The sequence below is a fragment of the Pyrus communis genome, chromosome 4 (genome assembly GCF_041283825.1).
Source record: "Pyrus communis isolate YQ-2024b chromosome 4, ASM4128382v1, whole genome shotgun sequence".
Classification (NCBI taxonomy): Eukaryota; Viridiplantae; Streptophyta; class Magnoliopsida; order Rosales; family Rosaceae; genus Pyrus; species Pyrus communis.
The window spans coordinates 14,229,373-14,241,406 of record NC_142568.1 but is presented as its reverse complement, the minus strand read 5'-3'; the positions used below and the strand labels follow the sequence as shown (position 1 = coordinate 14,241,406).

The 12,034-nt window shown below is 39.2% G+C and overlaps 1 protein-coding gene across 2 annotated transcripts; it reads left to right on the top strand.

The window, feature by feature from the left end:
- Positions 1-295: 295 nt before the first annotated feature.
- LOC148697501 (uncharacterized) lies at positions 296-11,694 on the top strand. 2 transcript variants are annotated; one of them, XM_088692555.1, is made up of 3 exons: positions 296-633; positions 3,766-3,980; positions 5,885-11,694. In XM_088692555.1, the coding sequence occupies exon 3, from the start codon at positions 5,888-5,890 to the stop codon at positions 6,857-6,859; it is 972 nt and encodes a 323-aa protein (XP_088548681.1). In that variant the 5' UTR covers positions 296-633; positions 3,766-3,980; positions 5,885-5,887; the 3' UTR covers positions 6,860-11,694. The 2 variants fall into 2 exon arrangements, with proteins under 2 accessions (XP_088548681.1, XP_088548680.1); XM_088692554.1 differs by lacking the exon at positions 3,766-3,980.
- The last annotated feature ends 340 nt before the right edge of the window (positions 11,695-12,034 follow it).

The window sequence follows — 12,034 nt, the reverse complement described above, 5'->3', positions numbered from 1 at the left end:
TAGTGTCTAATTATTGGTTTAGTTTCATAAATAGTGTATAGTAATAGTACAATTCCATAAATAGTGTCCTTTTTTGTCTGGTTTCATAAATAGTGCTAGTTTTTTGTCATGTTTCATAAATAATGTTTAGTTTTGATCTAGTTTCATAAACAGTTTCCACCTATTAGTTTAGTTTCAAAAATTTATATTTACTAAAACTCGCGGAAAAAACACTATTCATAAACAGTGTAAGGACGGATTTGCCCCTGCTTGGTTGTATAATTTCATTTTTGCCTGAGGTTATCTTCCACACCGTTCCATGATTCCATCCATAAGCATATTTTCTTAGTTTCATTCATACCTCCTCCTCGGCCGCTTCATTCTTCATTGCGAATCGATACTAAAAACTGCTCATCTAAATTTTCTCACAGCTTCATTTGTTCCTCCTCCACCGCTTCATTCTTGCTCCACCGCGAATCGAAAACTAAAATTGTTCATCCAAATCAATTTCAGTTCTCTCAAATCCCTAGAACCCTAAAACCCAAATTTCTCCAGATCATCCTGATATTCAAGGGCTAACCCAAAACCCAGATCCCTAACTTAATCAATCTGTTCATAGACTCTTCAACTCGCCTTCTGGAACAAGACATCCAGGTATTTTTTTTTTCATTTTACCCATCTCATATTTAATCTTTGAGATTTTTCGAATTATTGAGCTTTCGATTTTGTGTGTACAATTGAGATTTTGGATTAATTATATGATGATTTCAATTAGCCTTAATTGCTTGGGGTTTGGGGGGTGGGAGGGGGGAAGGAGCAGAGATAAGCAGGACAGAAGGGGGCGGAAGACAGAGGAAAGAAAGGGGGAGAGAAACGGGTAAAGATATGACCTTTAGCTACTGCATGTAGATTCAGCTTTCCCTTGCATTTGAGTGAGTTGGAAACCGAGTGGAACAGTTTGAGAGAGAGAGAGAGAGAGAGATTCAAACAATATTCCCTAATATTTTTTTACATGTAAATAGTCCAAATTTTTTCTAAATAATATTAATCTTCTATAACACAATTTTTTATATGCTTAAAACATAATCTTTCATATAATTTGTAATTTTCAGCAATGATCGGGTACTATTTTCTAGTAGTACCTAATTCTTGGTTTTGTTTCATAAATAATGTCTGCTTATTGATCTAGTTTTATAAATAGTGTCTACTTATTAGTTCAGTTTCATAAGTAGTGTTTCTTATTGGTCAAGTTTTATAAATAATATCTAGTTCTTGATTCAGTTTCATAAGGTTTGAAACTTAGACCATGTTTGGTCCTGTAAAAGCACTCATTGCGCCAAAAACGATTAACCCAAAGTGATTCTTTAAATCAAAACCTTGAGAAGTTATGTTCTCAATAATTATACCTTTTTTATTATTATTTTTTTGTTGGAACTCAATAATTGACACACCCCGACCGAGATCAGGGCGTGCTGGCCGTCACACGGAGGTGACGTAACCATGTGCACGTGCGGAAGTTAATAAAATAGTAATAAAAAGTACGAATAATTAAAAACTAGCATACAAAGTGATAAAAACTAGTGCTAGCGTAAGTGAGACGCTAAGTTCAGAGCAATAAGTCTACAGCAGTCCAATAGAAAATGACGAGACAATAGTACACCCGAAGGTGACCCTACGCTGGTGAGAGTCTGTCAGAAATGCCGGAAAAGCCCTCTGGGAAACCACCGAACCTGCTAGACCACTAGAACCTGGAGGGGCACAAAACAAAAGCGTGAGTGGGTAAAAACAAAGTTTTTCGAAAACCATTTAGTAAAATACATTCTAACTCCTCGCCGTAAAACCTGTATACTTCCCAGAAAATAAATATACGTATATACAGATATGTCAAAAATGCTCAAGAATATGCCATGTTGGAACCTCAGAATGAAATGCAAGTGCTCAGGTATAAACCATAAAGATAACATGTAATCTGGCAGCAGGAGTCACCTAACGTGACCTGTACGGCTGCATATAGAGCTCAAATCTCAAACTAAATAACTGAATCCGCCCACGAGTTGGAACCACCTAAAGTGGTCTGTATGACAGGCCTGGGTGTAATACATATATACGCTCTAGTGCTACGATCACGTGAACGTTGGGCGAATAATCGCGGGTCACCTACGAGTCGGAACCACCTAAAGTGGTCTGTACGATAGGACTGTGCACCTAACTTGGATCCAAGCTGAGCGTGTGGTGCGGGAGGTGAACATCACGTGAAGGACTGTGCCCTACTCTGGGCGGGAGCACTAACATCGGGGGTGCAGGTTATGAGCTCTCTAAGCATCTCAAACCACTACTGAAACATAAATATAAATAACACTCACCTGTCACTTACCTGTGCGTCCACAGCACCCAATATGCATATGTATATATGCCACTAATAATGTACTAACAATGCACAACCAACGATAATATAATGCATGGCATAACTAATACGCATTTAAATCAATTCTGGGAAAATATAGTATATAGGTATATACGGAAAACCAAAAGCCCACACACTGGTAAGTGGAAGGGTCGTAGCCCCCCTACCTCAAGTGACCACGCTCGTCCTCGGGATACGTATCACCTATATGCGAAACAACTATAAAAACGTTAATTTTTATAGCACATAACCAACTTCTCGTAATAACTTCTCACACATTACTCAAATTGGACAAATGAATAAACCAACGTGCTCTACACAACCTCAGGATCACACCCAAATTTTTAGAAAAATTTTTCACTGCCGCACGCGTCCCCACGCGTCGGCCAAGGCACGGCCACACGCGCCAATCACGCGCAGGCACGTGCCTGGCATGCTGACAGCGTCAACTGATGTCGTTAGGAATATTCCGTCAGTTTTGACAGATTCCGTTAACGGCGTCAGGAATATTCCGTCAGACTTGACGGAATATTCCGTCTCCTTCTTCGGCGAACCTCCGGTGCCGTCGCCGGCGCCGGAAAATCGCGAAACCTGTAAACCTTGTTTTCTCTCTCGTTTTTCAATCATTTTTCGTGATTCTTGCACCAAAATGAAGCCTAAAACTAGTAGAACACGACCATACTAATTTTAAGGGTAAAAAACTACTAGATCATACCTGTCCAAACCTCCCAACTCCGGTCAACTCCAAACACAGTGATTCCGACGTCAAAACTCTTCAAACGAAGCACTCCGAGGCTCCTTGGGACCTCACCAAGTCACCTACGAGCTTCAAAATCCCAAAAACGTGCTAAATTATTTTTGCATGAATAGTACTCAAAACTGTCGTCGTCGAATCGACGTGAAAACGACGGAGTTCTCACCTGAAAATGGTACGACTGGACTCCCACGAGCTTCACGATCTCGACTGTGACCTTGGTTTCCTCGATCCGCTAAGGTTTGATGGGTTCTTGGTGTGTCCGTACGTGTTCGAAGAGAAAGGGAAGAAATGGGAGCACGAGAGAGAGACAGGGAAAGGGACAGAGAGACAGTGAGAGTGAGAGTGTGTGTGTGTGTGGCCCAACACATGCCACACCACACAAAACAACCAATAACGTAAAAAAAACTAACTAGGGGCAAAGTAGTCATTTCACATGTACGTTTTCGATATTTCCGGGACGGGATGTCACAATAATTATATCTAAAAAATTGTTTTCAATCACCAAATTAAAATACTGGATATTATGTAAGTGGTGAAAATTTTTTTCCTTATATCTGTAACACAAGAGGTACATCACATGTTTTTATGTTATTTTTTTGTGACACTAATCTCACCACTTGTATAGAGACAGGTGGTGTACCACTCCGTGTTTCGGGCACATTGAAAACTCTCGTCATCTTGATTACTATTGGGAGACAACACCACAAAAATAAAATTGGGGAATGTCATTCAAGTTGAAGAAAAAAGAATCTTTTAATGATAGCTAACAGCCGGAGAAAAAGAGAGGAGTGTGGAAGGGGGTAGGTGTACACGTGCCCATGATGCAAATCAAAATTGCAGGTATGAAGGTAGTGGCTTGATAAATAAAGTTGCATAAGGTATTCTTTAGTGTTGCATATGTCCATAATATATAATAGGGTAAATATCAGTTTACTATCCTTAAGTTTCGTGGTTTTCAACATTTAGTAGATGAAGTTTTTTTTCGTCTTAGAGTTATACCTAAAGTGTTAATTTTGGGACAGTCTCATACATCCATTAGTCAAATTGTTAACTCTGATGCTAACTGATGATGTGGTGCTTATGTGAACAATGATTGGACGTCACATGTCATTAAGGGATCCACATGGAAATTAAGAATTCAAAAAAATAATTATTTAAAGAAAAGTTCAAAAAAAAAAAAAAAATGAAGCAAAACCCATAACTCGTCTTCCCCACATCCCCCCGTGCCCAGCTTCCCACCCACACCCAGATCGTCTTCCATTTGTCTCTGTTCCTCTCTGCCTCTCTCGTTCTATCTGTCGCATCAGACGCCATTAAACCTACCAGATCTTCAATACCCAGGAGTTAAATATTTGAAATTATATTTCCATGGTGAGAGAAATGAGGGAGGAAATGCCGTACGGAATTGAAGAGGGTAAGAGGGAGGAAGAAGGTGGGTTCCCTAATACCAGTCATAAGAGTTGGTGGTGGGGGGTTACGCTCTTACCTCTAAGAAGATTAAGAGCTTTTTTGCAGCCAAAGCTCGAAGGTTTAGCTAGGTACACTCAGATCTTCCCTTTCCCCACTCCCTCCCCCCCCCCCCAACCCAAACCTTCCTTCGCCACCTCATTCTCTCGATCACTGGTGACGCAGAGTGTCCAGATTCCCTCTCTCTCCCCGAACCTTCTTCTTCTTCAAGTTCTTAATCCTAGCTTGGGAGGGGGGACGGCTGATGGGGAAGATCTGGGTGTGGGTGGGTTTGTTTGGTTTTTCAGTTTAGTTTAGTTTTTTTTTTTTAATATTTAGTTAAATATTTTTTGAATTTTTAATTTCCATGCGGCGTCCTTAATGACACGTGGCGTCCAGTCATTGTTCATATAGGCGCCACATCATCAGTTAACGGTAGAGTTAACAGTTTGATTAACGGATGTATGAAATTGTCCTAAAATTAAAACTTTAGGTATGACTCTGAGACGAAAAAAAACTTCATTCACCAAATGTTGAAAAACACGAAACTTAAGTGTAGTAAACTGATATTTACCTTATATAATACATAATAGGGTATGTATGTATGTATTTATGTATGTATGTGTTTGAGTGTGTGTGTGTGTGTGTGTGTGTGTGTGTGTGTGTGTGTGTGTAGGGATATGATCAAGGGACAAACATTTTGACAAATATTTTTATAGTTCTTTTAAACCTTTAAATTACAAAACATCCAAAGGTCCATATTCATTCATTAAATGACATGGATACTTAAGTGGATTTTAACTAATATTAAACATAAATATAAATTCAAAAAGCATAAAATAGGAAGGTAATTAAAATTAAAATTAAAAAGGAGAGAGGAAAATAAATCATACTATGGGAAAGGAAAAAAAAAGATTTTTTTAATGGATTCCTTTAAACCTGGAGATGACTTTTAACATGAAAGACGGTTAATCCATCCAAACCCATCATCTGCAGCATTGCCTTCGTTGTTGCTTCTACAATTGTAGACTGAAAGTAGTTCTGTTCTCAGATTTTTTTTAATAGATTTGGTGTTTACTCGAGAGTATAGTTCAAGTTGAAGGGGAATCACTGGCGCCGTTGCCGGGGATTAGCAACTTTGCTAATCCTTTTGATTGTTATTTTCGTTTTCTTATTAGTTTTAGTTTTAGTTTCTGTTATGTATTTTAGTTTTAGTTTTTTATTTGTGTTTTGTTTGTTGAATTCAAGTACTAGAGAAGCACAACATGGCACTTGATAATGCTTCTCTTTTGTCACAGCTCATGGAAAGGTCCCAAATGCAAAGCGTTAGTGCATTTGATCTTCAATCAAGGAATAACGTGTTTTCCAATACTTACGATTCAGATTGGAGTGATCATTCAAACTCGATGTGGTGGGAACCTCAACATGTTCAAGAAGAAGGATATTGGCCGCCATATGAGGAATTCTATTCAACGCCTATGCAGCCACCACAACCTGCCCAAAGCAATGTAGGTAATTCAAGTGATCATGATAAGATTTTTCAATTACTTACTACTTTGACGCAGGGAATCCAACTTCAAAACAAAGAGAGGAAAAATCAAGACGAAAGGTTGGACACCTTGGAAAAGCAAATTGGGCAGATAGCGGAGTTTGTAGGACAATTTTGCGACCAAGGCAAACTCCCTAGTTCAATCATTGTAAATCAGAAGAGAGTATTTGAAACCACCAATGCTATTATATTAAGAAGTGGTAAGGAGGTTGGAACGGACCCTCAACCATCAAATTCAAATCACAAGGAAGATGAAAGATTGCAATTTGAGGAAGAGGAGTTGGACCAACCCACGACAAGGGTGGAAACACCTTTGCCGGAGGCACCTATTGCTCATACGCCATCTAATTCAAGTAAGGTTGTTCCAAATTTAATTAGTTCTAACCCCATTCTACCTAATATCCCTATTCCTTGCAGGTTCATGATTTCCAAAGAAGAAGAAAGTGAAAAAGACATCTTGGAAGCCCTTCCAAAGGTGAAAAGTAGGGATTATCATGAATTCATCAAAGAGGACGTTCTTCCTGAAACGTTCAACGAAGATGTGTTTATTCTTGAGTTCATGTCGGAGCACACAGGTAAGCCACCTCCCCGAACTTCAATTTTCTTTTATACTAATCTGTTGTTAATGATTCAGGCATCTACTCTAGTACTTAAACTATTAATGGATCATCTCAAGTATCACCTCCCATTCAAAGATCCAGTGTATGCTGTGGGTCTTAAGTGAGGAATAAGCATACCATCGTCCGGCTGCAAGACGATAAAGAAAGCGCTACTTGGGAGGCAACCCATGTATTCAACAAAGGAAGACTTAGAAAGCACTCCAATTCCAGACTTGCATTCCTAAACTCTTCTCTTTGTTGTTATTTCGTTTCTGCCATGTTAGGTTGTTTAGTTGTTTTGTTTGTTTGTTTGTTAATTATGTGAGTCTATGATTGGAACATTGAGAAAATGCTTGATTTATTGATAGGCACAGCTAAAACAAAGAAAGATTGAGCCTTCACAAAGGTCGTTTACTTGAAGCCCCACTACTTGGGAAAACTACAGAAGCGGGAGGTATCAAAGAAGAAGCCTCAGTACTTGGTGGAACGTTAGATGAGCCAGGAAAAAGGCGCATCTGGAAGAAAGCTGCAAGCCTTTGACGGTCACTTTCAATTCGACCATTGGATTCTTGCAGCTCATCAAGCTTCCTCTTCATGCCAGTCGAATAGTTATTTGCAAGCACATGCAAACTCCGATTCTCGTGCTTAAGCTGTTTAATCTCGTGCTTAAGAGTTTCCACCTCCGCCATCAATGATTCCACTTGGCGGGATCGAGCAAGTAAGCGTTGACCCATGTTGGACACAAAGCCTACGCACTGAACACTGAGAGCGAGGGACTCCTGAACGGCCAACTCATCAGAACGTTCTGAAAGCAGCCTACTATCTTTTGGAGTGAGGATGTTTCTAGCTACTATCGTAGCTGTTGTGTCCTTCATCACAGAGTCTTCACCTGTCAAAGGGCCATTAGAAGAAAAGAAAGAAGGGCACCATACATTTACCTGACGCGGTGCATTCGGATCACTGCTGAGACTCAAATCTAAGCAAATGTTAGACGGGTTAGCCATTGTCAAAGAGTTAAAAGAGAAAGGTGGATGGAGTAAAATCTGAAAGGGCCGAAGACGATTTTCACAAATGAGCAAAGTGTGCATGTTGGAGGTGATCAATACCTCTATAAAAAACCAAGGCGACACAACCGCTGATTCAAATAGGAGGATTTTCTTGTGTGAAGTTCGGCGACGCTTTCGCGGTTTTTCAGAAAACGCGTTCAACTTTGTTAAAAGCTCTCTGACAAAGTTGAACACACGTGAAGGTTATCATCCCAACTACGCACTTTTGCCAACACGTGTGGTTACAGAGCTGCACCCGTGACCACTACATGCCATGCAGAAATCGAAGGGGCGTTTGTTCAGAAATCGAAGAGCCGTTTGCTCAGAAATTGAAGAGACGTTTGTCGACAAGGGTCAAAGAACAGTACCACTACTTGCTATTGAGAAATCCCTATATATGTCGACCTTCATCTCTTATGGCAAGGCAGACCTGAAGAAAATGTCCAACTCTTCCTCACCTCTGAGGGCGCTCTCCCAGCAAAGCCTTTTGAAATACTCAATTTTTTCTCTCCCAAAGAAGATACCAGATACCTGGAGTACAGATGAGGCAGAAGGAAACGGTCGATCGAAGCATGTGGAGACAACCACAAGAAATACATGTGCTGCTTCATTCGTCGTTTCTTCAAAAGCAAAGGTATCTCATATCATCAAGGTCTAAAGCAAAAGTATCTAATATCATGCTCTTTCTCTGTCTTTTCCTTTGTCCTTGTTCTTACTTGCATAGCAAAGTGAGAGAAGCAATCAGCCGGCACTTGGAGTCAGTCTTCTGATCTGGAATCGACTGCCTGGAATCTATTCCCTGATTACTTACCTAGCGTTGCTCTCGAGTAGTCATCTTCAACGGTTGATACACTTCCAGAAAAGGGATCACTTCTGCAAGGGGAGCAAATAAGGCAAGTGAAAATGATACATTGAAGCATTTGGAGACAAGCGCAACAACTGCATAGGCTGAGTTATCCTCCAACCCTTTTCAATACGAATTGGAAAGATTGAACAAAGAAACAGACCAATGGAGTAAGTTCAGACCTTCGGGGGAGACCAAAAGAATCATCCAGCCTAGTTCAAGAATAAGGCTGTGGAATCAACAAAATCAAGCCTCAATACAATCACTAAGGAGAAGATGGAATTTACATTCCACAACCAGATTTGCGTCCCTAAACTCTTCTCTTTGTTATTTACATTATGCCATGTTTAGTATGTTTCGTTGCTATTTTTCTGTTTACTTTTGTTTGGTGTGATTTTTAAGCTTAAAATATTGAGGACAATGTTTGATTCAAGTGTGAGGGGGTAACTAATGTTGTTGATACAAATTCGTGAGATTTTATCACCCATAACTTCCAATGTTGTCTTTACTGTTTTTAAGTGTTTTTAAGCCATTTCAGAATCTTGAGAGTGTGTTGACTTATAAACTCTGAAAAACACATAAAAATTTGAAAAATATGTTTTGAAAAGCCTAAAAAGAGTGTTTTGAGTCGTTTTTGTGTGTTTGAGTCTTAGGGTACCTTCCAACACAATGATGAGGATTTGGTTTGTAATTGCATGACTGTTAAAAAGAGTTATAAACATGGAGAAAAGTTTGATTTACTCTTGGTATATGCTTGGTTATGGTTATAATGTATGACTTCACATGCAATAATAAAAGAAAAATTTGTTTTTGTAACATGCTTGAAGGAAGGAACTCAAACAAACGCTACAACCCTGTGAGACTCGAGCTATTACCTTATTTGGAGAGTTATAATCTGTGATTCTTTGTTTTCTAAAGTTGTTGCATGATCTCATTATTTCTTGCTTGGTTGCTACCTAGAATGCAATTGTATCATGATAGAACTAAATGCTAGAACTTATATCCGTTTCATTCAAAGCATTACATTGAATTGCATAACATATATCAAGATGAAGTTGTGTAGTTGTCACCATAACCAAATAGCTTTACTTCCCATATTTCGTATATGTTGTAAGTTTTAACCCCGTTGAACCTTGTTTAGCCCATGTTCTTTGTTAACCTATATCATTCTCACCTAGCCTAGATTAGGACCATCCGTAACCTTGTTCTTGAAGTATAGTAAGCATGACGGAAAATGAATTCCTTTTGAGTTATATTATGCAAGAAAATGAGTGTGGGGGAATAAAAGTTTGTTCTTAAGTTTATATGTATGTTTTGAGATTCAAAAGAAAAAGAAGAAGAAAAGAAAGAAAATGAGTGAAAATAAGTAAGAATGAACTCACAAGCGTTCATGGTTGAAGAAAGGGTCCAAAAAAGTTGAATATGGACCTAAGTTTTGTGTGATTCCTCCTTGGGTGTTCAAAGTTGATTTTTGCGTTCTAAAGGAATTCTAAATGTCTAATTCATTACTTTGCTCACTATTGCTTAAATAACATTTGTTTTCCATACTCCTTCTTTGTTATCCAAACACCCCAACCCCCAGTATAACTCGTGACTTCAATCTTGAGTGTTATGTGTTTCAATTTGTGGAGTTTAAACTTGGTATGAGCATATGATGTCACTGGTTCTCGCATCTAAGTAGTAGCATTTCATTCATGAGATCATACCTAAAAACATGCTTATTAACTCCAGAAATTGCTCTCTTTAAAATACATATATGTGAGTGTTCGTTTTTATGATTACATCAATCTTCTCACATATAACTAGATTAGGGTGTGTAGTCAGAAAATCTGAGTGAAAATTGAGTGCATATTTTGTAAGGAATTGAGCAAAATTTCTAAGGCATGTTACTACATTCAAAACATGGTTTTAAATGCTTAATTGTGAACTAATATGTGGTGACTATGATTAAGTATGTACTTAAGTGTCAAGATAACCAAAATCTGTAGGAATGATGATTTTTGACATGTCATGTGCATTGGAAATCCCTGAGGCAACGTTGGAAGGTTTAAGATTGACTTTGGTTTGTTTTGTTTCGTTTCGTTTCGTTTTGTTTTTTTGTTTTGCTAACCTTCACGCGTGTTGGCAAAAGTGCGTAGTTGGGATGATAACCTTCACGTGTGTTCAACTTTGTCAGAGAACTTTTGACAAAGTTGAACGCGTTTTCTGAAAAACCGCGAAAGCGTCGCCGAACTTCACGCAGGAAAATCCTCCTGTTTGAATCAGCGGTCGTGTCGCCTTGACTTTTTATAGAGGTATCGATCACCTCCAACATGCACACTTTGCTCATTTGTGAAAATCGTCTTCGGCCCTTTTAGATTTTACTCCATCCACCTTTCTCTTTTAACCCTTTGACAATGGCTAACTCGTCTAACATTTGCTTAGATTTGAGTCTCAGCAGTGATCCGAGTGCGCCGCGTCAGGTAAATGTATGGTGCCCTTCTTTCTTTTCTTCTAATGACCCTTTGACAGGTGAAGATTCTGTGATGAAGGACACAACAACAGCTACGATAGTAGCTAGAAACCTCCTCACTCCAAAAGATAGTAGGCTGCTTTCAGAACGGTCTGATGAGTTGGCCGTTCAGGAGTCCCTCGCTCTCAGTGTTCAGTGTGTAGGCTCTGTGTCCAACATGGGCCAACGCTTACTTGCTCGATCCCGCCAAGTGAAATCATTGATAGCAGAGGTAGAAACTCTTAAGCACGAGATCAAACAGCTTAAGCACGAGAATCGGAGTTTGCATTTGCTTGCAAATAACTATTCGACTGGCATGAAGAGGAAGCTTGATGAGCTGCAAGAATCCAATGGTCGAATTGAAAGTGACCGTCAAAGACTTGCAGCTTTCTTTCAGAGGCGCCTTTTTCCTGGCTTATCTAGCGTTCCACCAAGTACTGAGGCTTCTTCTTTGATGCCTCTCGCTTCTGTAGTTTTCCCAAGTAGTGGGGCTTCAAGTAAACAACCTTTGTGAAGGCTCAATCTTTCTTTGTTTTAGCCGTGCCTATCAATAAATCAAGCATTTTCTCAATGTTCCAATCATAGACTCACATAATTAACAAACAAATAAACAAAACAACAACTAAACAACCTAACATGGCAGAAACGAAATAACAACAAAGAGAAGAGTTTAGGAATGCAAGTCTGGAATTGTAGTGCTTTCTAAGTCTTCCTTTGTTGAATGCATGGGTTGCCTCCCAAGTAGCGCTTTCTTTATCGTCTTGCAGCCGGACGATGGTATGCTTATTCCTCACTTAAGACCCACAGCATACACTGGATCTTTGAATGGGAGGTGATACTTGAGATGATCCATTAATAGTTTAAGTAGTAGAGTGGATGCCTGAATCATTAACAACAAATTAGTATAAAAGAAAATTGA

Coding starts and splice junctions, on each gene's coding strand:
- LOC148697501 (XM_088692554.1), top strand. CDS start 5,888: ATGGAAAGGTCCCAAATGCAAAGCGTTAGTGCATTTGATCTTCAATCA.